Source organism: Anolis carolinensis, unplaced genomic scaffold (genome assembly GCF_035594765.1).
Source record: "Anolis carolinensis isolate JA03-04 unplaced genomic scaffold, rAnoCar3.1.pri scaffold_15, whole genome shotgun sequence".
Classification (NCBI taxonomy): domain Eukaryota; kingdom Metazoa; phylum Chordata; class Lepidosauria; order Squamata; family Dactyloidae; genus Anolis; species Anolis carolinensis.
The window spans coordinates 2,968,681-2,982,955 of record NW_026943826.1 but is presented as its reverse complement, the minus strand read 5'-3'; the positions used below and the strand labels follow the sequence as shown (position 1 = coordinate 2,982,955).

The 14,275-nt window shown below is 42.6% G+C and overlaps 1 protein-coding gene across 1 annotated transcript in view; it reads left to right on the top strand.

The window, feature by feature from the left end:
- Positions 1-11,727: 11,727 nt before the first annotated feature.
- Positions 11,728-14,275, top strand: part of LOC134294527 (cilia- and flagella-associated protein 251-like) — a gene marked incomplete at its 3' end in the record, with an annotated part of 15,939 nt that continues 13,391 nt past the window's right edge. The window contains exon 1 of the mRNA XM_062965964.1: positions 11,728-11,766. Coding sequence (XP_062822034.1) covers positions 11,728-11,766 — 39 coding nt within the window. The remainder of the gene's footprint in view (positions 11,767-14,275) is intronic.

The following is a 14,275-nucleotide window of genomic DNA, read 5'->3' as shown; positions in this document are numbered from 1 at the left end:
AAAGAGACCTCCAAAGACCAGGTAGACTTAGGTCAACCCTAAGTCTAAAGTTTAGGACAGGGTCCAGGTCAATGACCTTGGAGGGCCGCATCTGGCCCACAGCTCTTAGTTTGGGGGGCCCTGCCTTAGACCAAAGTGCTTCCCCATGACATCTGATGTGTGCCAATGGGTGTTAATATTAATATTAATAACAATACTTACTCTGGGACCCTAAGCTGAGTCTGAGAGAGGAGTGCTTCCCCATGATAGCTGATGTGTGCCAGTGGGTGTTAATAATAATATTAATAACAATACTTACTCTGGGACCCTAAGCTGAGTCTGAGAGAGGAGTGCTTCCCCATGATAGCTGATGTGTGCCAGTGGGTGTTAATAATAATACTATTATTATAATACTACTAGCTGTGCCCAGTCATGTGTTGCTGTGGCAAAGTGGTGGTGGTATTGGTTAAAAATTGTTGTGTAATTTTTATTTGACGTTATTTGTATTTTTTAATTAATTTTATTGTAAGTTATCTTTTTATTTATTAAATTTTATTATTTTCTTGTATTAATTTTAGTTATTTTCTGTTATAGTATTTTATTGTATTAATTTTTTAGCATTTTTAATTATTTTGTTTTTTATTATTTTTTATTGGGTTGCTAGGAGACCAAGTTGGAGGAGCTTAGCCTTCTAACTGGCAGCAATTGGATAAAAGCAATTATTCCTCTCTCTCTAATTAGGACTTTATTTTTCTTTTCTTTTTGTTGTATCAACCTAGAGCCGTGGATGATGGGTTGTGTCGTCAAATTTCGAGGTTGGGGGGGCTGTAGTTTTGTTGTTTTGTGGGTCACCATGATGCCATCACGCTTTTATATATATAGACTAGCTGTGCCCGGCCACGCTTTGCTGTGGCCAGGACTTAATTTTTCTTTTCTTTTTGTTGTATGAACGTAGAGGCATGGATGAGAGGTTGTGCTGTCAATTTTCGAGGTTGTGGGGCATTTAGTTTAGTTGTTTTGTCCGGTGCCGTGATTCCATTACCCTTTTATACAGATAGATAGATAGATAGATAGATAGATAGATAGATAGATAGCTATGCCTGGCCATGCATTGCTGTGGCTAGGACTTAATTTTTCTTTTCTTTTTGTTGTATGAACGTAGAGGTGTGGATGAGAGGTTGTGCTGTTAATTTTCGAGGTTGTGGGGCATTTAGTTTAGTTGTTTTGTCCGGTGCCGTGATTCCATTACCCTTTTATAGATAGATAGATAGATAGATAGATAGATAGATAGATAGATAGATAGGTAGATAGATAGCTATGCCTGGCCATGCATTGCTGTGGCTAGGACTTAATTTTTCTTTTCTTTTTGTTGTATGAACGTAGAGGCGTGGATGAGAGGTTGTGCTGTCAATTTTCGAGGTTGTGGGGCATTTAGTTTAGTTGTTTTGTCCGGTGCCGTGATTCCATTACCCTTTTATATATATATATAGATAGATAGATAGATAGATAGATAGCTATGCCTGGCCATGCGTTGCTGTGGCTAGGACTTAATTTTTCTTTCCTTTTTGTTGTATGAACGTAGAGGCGTGGATGATGGGTTGTGTTGTCAAATTTCAAGGTTGGGGGGCCTGTAGTTTTGTTGTTTTGTGGGTCGCCGTGATGCCATCACTCTTTTATATATATAGATTGATTATTAACAATAGTACTCTGGGAAAATTTTCGGGTTTTTTGTAAGCCGGACGAAAATTCTGTTCGTATAGGCAACCCAGTGATTCCGACCGTGAAAGCCTTCGACAACACAAGGAGTGTTTTCTCCAGTATTTGCAAAACCTGGAGAAAATAGTATCCAGCCCCAGTAGCGAAAAGACTATTAACCTAAAGGTCTTGGGTTCAAGCCCTTGCTTAAGAAAATAAGGCGAGGCCTCCGTATCCTTTGTAACCGAGAGTTGAATGATAGGACACATGCTTTGAATAAATATTGAACAATGGAGCTCAGGGACTGGATTTCTCTCTCCTGTCCACACTCAATTTATAGAAGCAAATTGGGGTAAGAAAAACCTGAAATGTATGCAAGCTTTCCTTTTCTTATTCAACCCCAAGTTACTTTAGGAATGCCGTTATGTATTATGCATCACTCTGCAGCACCGTTCGGTCTATTTATAAAATTTAAAAGTATAAACACCTTGGGCTTTTTATATATATATATATATATATATTGCGCGTAACAAATAATTACATATACATCCCGAATACGAGAGAGAGAGAAACAGAACCGCGAGCGGATGCACCTGAAGGTACTTAACTGTATCTCCATTTCTTGGTGGTTTTTTGTCAGCAGGGAAAATAGGAAAAGAATAAAAAAAAAAGAAGGGGAAAGAAACCTGAAAAATGGAAGCTGTCAAGAGTGTAGTAAACAGACGGAAGACTTCATTGTCTCCGTTTGGAAACAGTGGGGAGTTTTTTTTTTCCGCTGGAGAAACTTCGTAGATGGAACTACAAAATATTCATTATATTTTGAATTTTATTTATTTATTTACTACATTAATATCCCACCCTTCTCACCCCAAAGGGGACTCAGGTCGGCTTACTAATAATATGTACATATACTATATTATATTATTAGCATCACATTATATATTACTACTAGCTGTGCCCGGCCACGCGTTGCTGTGGCAAAGTGGTGGTGGTATTGGTTAAAAATTGCTGTGTAATTTTTATTTGATGTTATTTGCATTTTTTAATTAATTTTATTGGAAGTTATATTTTTATTTATTATATTTTATTATTTTCTTGTATTATTTTTAGTTATTTTCTGTTATTATAGTATTTTATTGTATTAATTTTTAGTGTTTTTTATTATTTTTTATTGGGTTGCTAGGAGACCAAGTTGGAGGAGCTTAGCCTTCTAACTGGCAGCAATTGGATAAAAGCAATTATTCCTCTCCCTCTAATTAGGACTATTTTTCTTTTCTTTTTGTTGTATCAACCTAGAGGCGTGGATGATGGGTTGTGTTGTCAAATTTCGAGGTTGGGGGGCCTGTAGTTTTGTTGTTTTGTGGGTCGCCGTGATGCCATCACTCTTTTATATATATAGATATTGTACTATACCACTATACTGTAATATGATTAGTAATATTACATGTAATATCTATATCTATCTATATATATAAAAGGGTAATGGAATCACGGCACCGGACAAAACAACTAAACGAAATGTCCCACAACCTTGAAAATTGACAGCACAACCTCTCATCCACGCCTCTACGTTCATACAACAAAAAGAAAAGAAAAATTAAGTCCTAACAACAGCAACGCGTGGCCGGGCAAAGCTAGTATATAATTAAAGTGAATGTTTGTATGTTTGTATGTATGTATGCGAGTATGTGGCAGCTTTCTGATTGGCCAACACTATCACAGGCCACTGTGACCATCAGGAATGACAGACTTGGCCCAAACTTGACACGCTTAACCCTCATGATGCACTTTATGTCCTGGTGCCATTTGCGGGATGATGGACCATGGGTGATGGGATATGTAGTACTTTTAATCACTACGACTTCCACAGGCCACTGCGATGCCCACCAGTGACATAACTGGACCAAACTTGGCAGACAGAATCGCCATGACCCCCTTTACACCCTGGTGCGGTTTGGGGGAGGATATACCATGGATGATGGGGTTTGCAGTACCTTTACTCACTTTCTGAGACCACTGCAACTGCCACATATGACTCATCAAGACCAAACTTGAAACACAGAGCGCCCATGACCCACTCTATACCCTGGTGAAGTTTGGAGAAGGATGCACCATGGATGATGGGAATTGCAATACCTTCACTCCCTGAGAACATTGTGACCCCCACCAATGCCTGAACAAGACCAAACTTGGCACATACAGCCCCCATGTCCTACTCTACACCTGGGTGCTGTTTGAAGGAGGATGGACCATGGATGATGGGACTTGCAATACCTTCACTGGCTTCCTTAGAGCACTGTGACTCCCACCAACGACGAATCAGTACCAAACTTGGCACATAGAGGCCCCATTACCCACTCTACATCCTGGTGTGGCTTGGAAGAGTTTCGACCATGGATGATGGGAACTGCAGTATCTTCACTCACTTCCTGAGACTACTACAACCCCCACCAATGTCTAATCAAGACCAAACTTGACACATAGAGTCCCCATGACCTACTATACATCCTGGCGCCGTTTAGAGTGGGATGGACCATGGATGATAGGACTTTCATATGGGAGTTATAGTTCACCTGCACCCATTGAACCCCATTGACCCTGGACCTTGACTAAACTTGGAACACAGGCAAACAATGCCTTTCTCAAATGACCCGGGCACCGCCGGATCCCCAAGCTAGTCTATAATAAAAGTGAATGTTTGTATGTATGTATGCGACTTTGTGGCAGCTTTCTGATTGGCCAACACTTTCACAGGCCACTGAGACCACCAGGAATGACGGACCTGGACCAAATTTGCCACACTTAACCCCCATTTTATGTCCTGATGCCGTTTGGGGATGATGGGCCATGGATGATGGGATTTGCAGTACTTTCAATCGCTTCGCCTCCCACAGACTACTGCAACATCCACCAGTGAGGGAACTGGACCAAACTTGGCACACAGAACCCCTGTGATCCCCCTTTATGTCCTGGACTAGATTCGGGAAAGATAGACCAAGGATGATGGGATTTACAGTACCTTAACTCACTTCTTAAGACCACAGCAACTGCCACAAATGACAGAACTGATCCAAACTTGGCACACATATCCCAAATGACAAACTTTACACGCTGCAGAACTTTGGGGGAGGATGCACGAAGGATTATGGGATTTGCAGTACTTTCAAACACTTTGTCTCCAACAGACCACAGTTACTCTAACTAATGACGGATCAGGACCAAATTTGGCACAAATAACCCCCATGACCCATTCTATCTCCTGGTGCCATTTGGGGCAGGCTGGACAATGGATGATGGGATTTGTAGTACTTTCAAATGCTTCATCTCCCACAGACCACAGTTATTCTATCCAATGATGCATCAGGACCAAACTTGGTCCTCCTGCAGTTTGGGGAACAACAGACCAAGAATGATGGGATTTACAGTACTCTCACTCACTTCCTGAGACCACGTCAACCCACAGCCATGACTGATCAAGACCAAACTTAACACATAGAGTCCCCATGACCTACTTTATATCCTGGCGGTGTTTGGAGGGGGATGGATCATGGACGATAGGACTTGCATACGGGAGTTGTAGTTCCCCACACCAACTGAACTCAACTGACACCGGATCTAGACTAAACTTGGAACACAGGCAAAAAATGCCTTTCTCAAATGACCCGGGCACAGCCGGGTCCCCAAGCGGTGAATATATAATTAATATTATTATATTGTATTATTATTAGTATTATATTTATTACATTATAAGATTATTATCAATATTATATGTATATACAATAAATTAATCATTATTTATTATTGTATATTACATTGAATATTATTGTTAGGGATTCCTCTTCTTCAGATGAGGAAGGTGAGCAGGAAAGTGTTCAGGAATTAGAGGGGGAGTTGGAATCAGAGGAGGAGGTTTTGCAAGTCCCCACATTTCAGGAAAGGCGAAAAAACAGAGCAGAGATGCCATTCAGCTAGAATAGCTGCCAGAAATGCTAAAGTAATTGGGAAACACCCTAGCAGCTATGAGGGGACTCAGGGCTATAAATCAGAAGCAGGTGGAGTCACCTTTTGCTGGCAACAAACTGACTCTAATGCCTAAGCCTTCGCTCTCCTTGTGCCTGCTTCAAGTCTGTATTTGGAAAACTGCTAAGGAATTATTGCTGCTTCTTTGTCTGAAGTAAGACTGCTGCCTAATTTGGGAATTTATCAGAGACTTAAGAACTGTGTTTGCATTGAGACTTCTTTGCTTTCTTTTGCATAATCCAACTGAGTGTGCTGTTCTTTATGTTGCTGAAATAAAGCAGTTCTCCTTTACTTACCACATTGTTTTAAGGCTGGTCTTGAGACACAAATCAGGACAATTATATACTATATATATATATATATATATATATATATATATATATATATATATGTGTGTGTGTGTGTGTGTGTGTGTGTGTGTGTGTGTGTGTGTGTGTAGATCATTAGTCTCTTAGAATCCTAGAATAATAGGGTTGGAAGAGACCACATGGGCCATCTAGTCCAACCCCTTTCTGCCATTCAGGAAAGGTACAATCAAAGTATCCCTGACAGATGGCCATCCAGACTCTATTTCAAAGCCTTCTCCAATGGGCCTTCAAAGGTTTCCCCTGACCCACTTCTTGTGGACTGAGAGCAATGAAACTTGACCCAGTTCTGAGTCCTTCTCTCCATAGGTGCCACCTAGGGACATACAATTCTCCTATCTTTGTAAACACCTTGCTTGTAGAAGTCAGCAGAAAATCAGAAAATCAAAGCAGTGCACCTAACTACGAGAATTGAATGATGTGTCCAACCCTTGCTGTCATGATACGAGGGTTGAATGAAAAGTAATTTCTCCACCTTTGTTACTTGGGTTTCGATGGGGATATTTTAATAAATCAAATGCAGAAATAATACTCAGAATGTGCTCTTTTCACTTTTCCACATAATCACCAGACAATTGGATACATTTCTGCCAACGATGAACAAGTTTTCTGAAGCCGACATGGAAGAAGTCGACACTCTGTTTCTGCAACCGGCATCTCACAGTATCCATCGTGCACAGATCTTCCAACAGCCAAGCAAAGCAATAACGTGACCCACACGTTCTTGTGAAATGCTGATTATGCTTGAAATTTCTCTCCGAGTGATATAACCATTGTCGTGAATCATTCTGTCAACCTTTTGCTTGTGAAACTTAGTGGTTGCTGTCACAGGATGTCCAACTCTTTGTTTGTCATGCAAGTCAGATGTTCCCACCTCAACATCTTTAAATTTACTCGCCCAGGACGCACAGGACTCACATCAATACAATCACCATTAAAAAGCTTATATTCTCTGAGGAATCTCCTTTGGGGTGACACCTTCTGCCGTCAAGAATTCAGTGACTGCATGTTGCTTAAGTCGCATTGACCGACCGCAGGGTTCCATACTTCGCCCTTTAACAACACAACCGTTCAATGCTAAGGCTTCCCCGTCTGCGCAGGGTTCCATACTTCGCCCTTTAACAACACAACCGTCCAATGCTAAGGCTTCCCCGTCTGCACAGGGTTCTATACTTCACACTTTAACAACACAACCGTTCAATGCTAAGGCTTCCCTGTCTGTGCAGGGTTCCATATTTCACACTTTAACAACACAACCGTTCAATGCTAAGGCTTCCCCGTCTGTGCAGGGTTCCATACTTCGCCCTTTAACAACACAACCGTCCAATGCTAAGGCTTCCCCGTCTGCACAGGGTTCCATACTTCACACTTTAACAACACAACCGTTCAATGCTAAGGCTTCCCTGTCTGTGCAGGGTTCCATATTTCACACTTTAACAACACAACCGTTCAATGCTAAGGCTTCCCCGTCTGCGCAGGGTTCCATACTTCACACTTTAACAACACAACCGTTCAATGCTAAGGCTTCCCCGTCTGCACAGGGTTCCATATTTCACACTTTAACAACACAACCGTTCAATGCTAAGGCTTCCCCGTCTGCGCAGGGTTCCATACTTCACACTTTAACAACACAACCGTTCAATGCTAAGGCTTCCCCGTCTGCGCAGGGTTCCATACTTCGCACTTTAACAACACAACCGTTCAATGCTAAGGCTTCCCCGTCTGCACAGGGTTCCATACTTCACACTTTAACAACACAACCGTTCAATGCTAAGGCTTCCCCGTCTGCGCAGGGTTCCATATTTCACACTTTAACAACACAACCGTTCAATGCTAAGGCTTCTCCGTCTGCACAGGGTTCCATACTTCACACTTTAACAACACAACCGTTCAATGCTAAGGCTTCCCCGTCTGTGCAGGGTTCCATACTTCGCACTTTAACAACACAACCGTTCAATGCTAAGGCTTCCCCGTCTGCACAGGGTTCCATACTTCACACTTTAACAACACAACCGTTCAATGCTAAGGCTTCCCCGTCTGCACAGGGTTCCATATTTCACACTTTAACAACACAACCGTTCAATGCTAAGGCTTCCCCGTCTGCGCAGGGTTCCATACTTCACACTTTAACAACACAACCGTTCAATGCTAAGGCTTCCCCGTCTGCGCAGGGTTCCATACTTCGCACTTTAACAACACAACCGTTCAATGCTAAGGCTTCCCCGTCTGCGCAGGGTTCCATACTTCACACTTTAACAACACAACCGTTCAATGCTAAGGCTTCCCCGTCTGCACAGGGTTCCATACTTCACACTTTAACAACACAACCGTTCAATGCTAAGGCTTCCCCGTCTGCGCAGGGTTCCATACTTCATTCAACCCTTGTACAAATCCCACCATTGCATAGCATCCAGCCATTGTATGCAAAGTGGTACTAAACTGCATTAACTCCATGAATGTAGACAGACCCTCCCTTAGCCATTTAAACCAATCCAAGCAGAGCTTTGAGTGATCTTCTCCAGCGGTTTGCACGCCTCCCTGTGTCTTTGCTTGAGTTGTGTTTCCTTTTTGTCCTTTCTCTTTCTCTTTCTCTCTCTCTCTCTCGGTGTATAATGTGTGTCATCAGAGCTTAAATAATGATCTAAAAAAGACTTGTTTATCGGGCAGATTCTTCCCCCTCTGAAATCATAAAGGCATTAATAACGCCGCGTCTTCCCAGCCAAGCTGGCACATTCGCAGGCTTTGAAAGGACAGCTTGACTTTCGGAGGGCAAGAAGCCTCCCTTCGCTTTCCACGTCTTGGAGTCGGTCCCAAAGCCAAATCTGGGGAGGGGCGTTTGCTGCAATGGGCAAGGTTTCCGTATGAGAAAAAGATGGAGAGGAGAGCAAGGAAAGTGGGTGGGAAAAATCAATTTTTTTGAGAGCGGTTTCAGAGGGGGTTCCTTTGATTCCTAGGGATATAAACCCCATCGATTGGCAATTGTGTGAATGTGAGAGTGTATTTCCAGCTGGGTAAGGAGAAGGTGTAATAATATCGAGAAATTGAGCAGAGCAGATGGATCGGCCGTGGAGAATGCAGTGTGTCGGAGGCGGCGGAAAGACGCTTGAATTCACCCACCTGTCCTTTAAAAATAAAGAGATTGCACACAAAGATAACCACAGGACAGACATAGATTTGTAATGTGCTTTTCTGTTCTTTTTTAGACCCAAAATCAATGGTTTGATGGCATTGGAGGGAATGCAAACTGATGCGTGGCCAGTTGTTGAAGTCTGAGGTCACAAGGAGGATTGGGATCGGAGCAAAGGCCAAGATCAGGGATCTCAAATGTGAAATGTGGATGAGGTGAAGATTCAACTTTCTTCCAGGAATAGTAGGAGTTGATGTTCTTGAGAAGGTTGAACATGCGTGAAGGATGACGGAAGGTGGAGTTCTTGAGATGGTTGAGCATGCTTATGGGATGATGGGAGGCAAAGTTCTTGAGAACATAGGTCCTCCAGGCTTCCTTCCTTCCTTTAACAACAACATTGAACATGCTTGAGGGATAATGGGAGGTGAAGTTCTTGAGAAAGTTGAGGGATAGGAAGTGAGGTTCTCGAGAAGGTCAAGCATGCTTGAAGGACAATTGGAGGTGAAGTTATTGAGAAGAGCGAGGGATAGGAGGTGAAGTTCCTGAGAAGGTTGAGGGATGGGAGGTGATATTATTGAGAAGGTTGAGCATGCTTGTGGGATGATGGAAGGTGGAGTTCTTGAGAAGGTTGAGCATGCTTATGGAATGATGGGAGGCAAAGTTCTTGATAAGTCCTCCAGACTTCCTTCCTTCCTTTAACAACAACATTGAACATGCTTGAGGGATAATGGGAGGTGAAGTTCTTGAGAAAGTTGAGGGATAGGAAGTGAGGTTCTTGAGAAGGTCAAGCATGCTTGAAGGACAATTGGAGGTGAAGTTATTGAGAAGAGCGAGGGATAGGAGGTGAAGTTCCTGAGAAGGTTGAGGGATGGGAGGTGATATTATTGAGAAGGTTGAGCATGCTTGTAGGATGATGGGAGGTGGAGTTCTTGAGAAGGTTGAGCATGCTTACGGGATGATGGGAGGCAAAGTTCTTGAGAACATAGGTCCTCCAGACTTCCTTCCTTCCTTTAACAACAACATTGAACATGCTTGAGGGATAATGGGAGGTGAAGTTCTTGAGAAAGTTGAGGGATAGGAGGTGAGGTTCTTGAGAAGGTTGAGCATGCTTGAAGGACAATTGGAGGTGAAGTTATTGAGAAGGTTGAGGGATGGGAGGTGAAGTTCTTGAGAAGGTTGAGAGATGGGAGATAATTGAGGGATTATGGGAGGTGAAGTTGTTGAGAAGGTTGAGGGAGAGGAGGTGAGGTTCTTGAGAAGGTTGAACATAATTGAGGGACAATGTCAGGTGAAATTCTTGAGATGGTTGTGGGATGGGAGGTGACGTGTTCTTGAGAAGGTTGAACATAATTGAGGGATGATGGCAGGTGGAGTTCTTGAGAAGGTTGAGGGATGGGAGATCATTGAGGGACTATGGGAGGTGAAGTTGTTGAGAAGGTTGAGGGATGGGTGACGAGTTCCTTGAGAAAGCTGAGCATAATTGAGAGATGATGGGAGGTGAAGTTCTTGAGAAGGTTGAGGGTTGGGTGGTGAGTTCCTTGAGAAAGCTGAGAATAATTGAGAGACGATGGGAGGTGAAGTTCTTGAGAAGGTTGAGCATAATTGAGGGACAATGTGAGGTGAAGTTCTTGAGAAGATTGAGGGATAGGAAGTGAGTTTTTTTATAAGGTTGAGCCTAATTTAGGGACAATGAGAGGTGAAGTTCTTGAGAAGGTTGAGGGATGGGTGGTGAGTTCCTTGAGAAAGCTGAGCATAATTGAGGGACAATGTGAGGTGAAGTTCTTGAGAAGGTTGACGGGTATGAGGCGAGGTTTTTGAGAAGCTTGAGCATAATTGAGGGACAATGTGAGGTGAAATTCTTGAGATGGTTGTGGGATGGTAGGTGAGGTTCCTGAGAAGATTGAGTGATAAGAGGTGAAGTTCTTGAGGAGGTTGAGTACAATTGACGGAAGGTGGGAGATGAAGCTCTTGAGAAGGTTGAGAGGTGGATGGTGAGTTCCTTGAGAAAGCTGAGCATAATTGAAAGACAATGGGAGTTGAAGTTCTTGAGAAGGTTGAGGGATAGGAGGTGAGGTTTTTTTATAAGGTTGAGCCTAATTTAGGGACAATGAGAGGTGAAGTTCTTGAGAAGGTTGAGGGTTGGGTGGTGAGTTCCTTGAGAAAGCTGAGCATAATTGAGAGACGATGGGAGGTGAAGTTCTTGAGAAGGTTGAGCATAATTGAGGGACAATGTGAGGTGAAGTTCTTGAGCATAATTGAGGGACAATGTGAGGTGAAGTTCTTGAGAAGGTTGAGGGATAGGAGGTGAGTTTCTTGAGAAAGCTGAGCATAATTGAGGGACAATGCGAGGTGAAGTTATTGAGAAGGTTGAGGGATGTGTGGTGAGTTCCTTGAGAAAGCTGAACATAATTGAGAGACGATGGGAGGTGAAGTTCTTAAGAAGGTTGAGCCTAATTTAGGGACAATGCGAGGTGAAGTTATTGAGAAGGTTGAGGGATGTGTGGTGAGTTCCTTGAGAAAGCTGAGCATAATTGAGGGACAATGAGAGGTGAAGTTCTTGAGAAGATTGACGGATATGAGGTGAGGTTTTTGAGAAGCTTGAGCATAATTGAGGGACAATGTGAAGTGAAATACAATGTTGAGGGATGGGAGGTGAAGTTCTTGAGAAGGTTGAGCATAATTGAGAGACAACGTGAGGTGAATTTCTTGAGCATAATTGAGGGACAATGTGAGGTGAAGTTCTTGAGAAGGTTGACGGATATGAGAAGCTTGAGCATAATTGAGGGACAATGTGAGGTGAAATTCTTAAGGTTGAGGGATGGGAGGTGAGGTTCTTGAGAAGGTTAGGTGAGGCCAGCATCCAAGGCCAACATCTGCAGCAGAAATGATCCAAGAGTTGAGTGGCTCCATGCAAAGTTGACCCTCCAGCTCATGTGGTCCAACAATGAATATTTTGATGTTTCATGGTTTCATAGTTTTGTGTGTGTGTATATGAGCATGCATGTTTACATTGTGCTACTTATGACAGAAAGGCAAGTAAATAAATAACATTTTTGCCCCCATTCTACTTTTATCCTGAACTGAGTTCGACTCCAGGGCGATGCAGAGCTATATATCCATGTGTTTTTGCATCTGTTAACGAAAACCCCACATTTCCTCCTCCAACAAATTCAACAAACCCCATCCCTCCGGACGCAACAGAGCTGGCAAAGATGGAGTAGGTGGAATTTAAATACCTGCCAATTTGCAAAACCAGTGCCGCGGGACGCTGGCGACAATGCTTAGACAGAGCTGGGTAATTTTTATCACCGCTAATAACATTTCCAAAGCTCAGCAGACACAAAACAGCGGAGAGGAGCGTCCCATATTTTTGCACCGAAAAGGAAGATGGGGAGGAGACCGGTTTCCGTTCTGTCTTGTCGGGTTTGGGCCGCCTTGCTGCCTCCTCGGCTTTATCTTCTCTCTCAAAAAAGAGCGAGAGAAACTTTACTTTATCGACGACTTGCTTATCGAAATTTGCAGAGGAAGCCAAAACCAGAATTCAAAATGACCTTGGTAGAGTCGGAAGCTGGGCCGAAAGGAGGAAAATTGATTAAAATAGGGGAGAATGTAAGGCTGTGTGTGTCAGGAGTGACTTGAGAGACTGCAAGTCGCTTCTGGTGTGCGAGAATTGGCCATCTGCAAGGACGTTGCCCAGATGGTTGATGTTCTTAATATTAATAGAAATATTATGATCAAGACCCATGGAAACACATCGGATGTAATTGGGAGGCACTCCTCTCCTGTACTCATCTTAGGGTGCCAGAATAACTGCTGTTCTTAATATTAATATTAATATTATTATCAAGATCCATGGATACACATGGGATGTAATTGGGAGGCACTCCTCTCCCGTACTCATCTTAGGGTGCCAGAATAACTGCTGTTCTTAATATTAATATTAATATTATTATCAAGATCCATGGATACACATGGGATGTAATTGGGAGGCACTCCTCTCCCGGACTCATCTTAGGGTGCCAGAATAACTGCTGTTCTTAATATTAATATTAATATTATGATCAAGATCCATGGATACACATGGGATGTAATTGGGAGGCACTCCTCTCCCGTACTCATCTTAGGGTGCCAGAATAACTGCTGTTCTTAATATTAATATTAATATTATGATCAAGATCCATGGATACACATGGGATGTAATTGGGAGGCACTCCTCTCCCGGACTCATCTTAGGGTGCCAGAATAACTGCTGTTCTTAATATTAATATAAATATTATCATCCAGACCCATGGATACACATGGGATGTAATTGGGAGGCACTTCTCTCCTGGACTCATCTTAGGGTGCCAGAATAACTGCTGTTCTTAATATTAATATAAATATTATCATCCAGACCCATGGATACACATGGGATGTAATTGGGAGGCACTCCTCTCCCGGACTCATCTTAGGGTGCCAGAATAACTGCTGTTCTTAATATTAATATTAATATTATGATCAAGATCCATGGATACACATGGGATGTAATTGGGAGGCACTCCTCTCCCGTACTCATCTTAGGGTGCCAGAATAACTGCTGTTCTTAATATTAATATTAATATTATGATCAAGATCCATGGATACACATGGGATGTAATTGGGAGGCACTCCTCTCCCGGACTCATCTTAGGGTGCCAGAATAACTGCTGTTCTTAATATTAATATAAATATTATCATCCAGACCCATGGATACACATGGGATGTAATTGGGAGGCACTTCTCTCCTGGACTCATCTTAGGGTGCCAGAATAACTGCTGTTCTTAATATTAATATAAATATTATCATCCAGACCCATGGATACACATGGGATGTAATTGGGAGGCACTCCTCTCCCGGACTCATCTTAGGGTGCCAGAATAACTGCTGTTCTTAATATTAATATAAATATTATCATCCAGACCCATGGATACACATGGGATGTAATTGGGAGGCACTCCTCTCCCGGACTCATCTTAGGGTGCCAGAATAACTGCTGTTCTTAATATTAATATAAATATTATCATCCAGACCCATGGATACACATGGGATGTAATTGGGAGGCACTCCTCT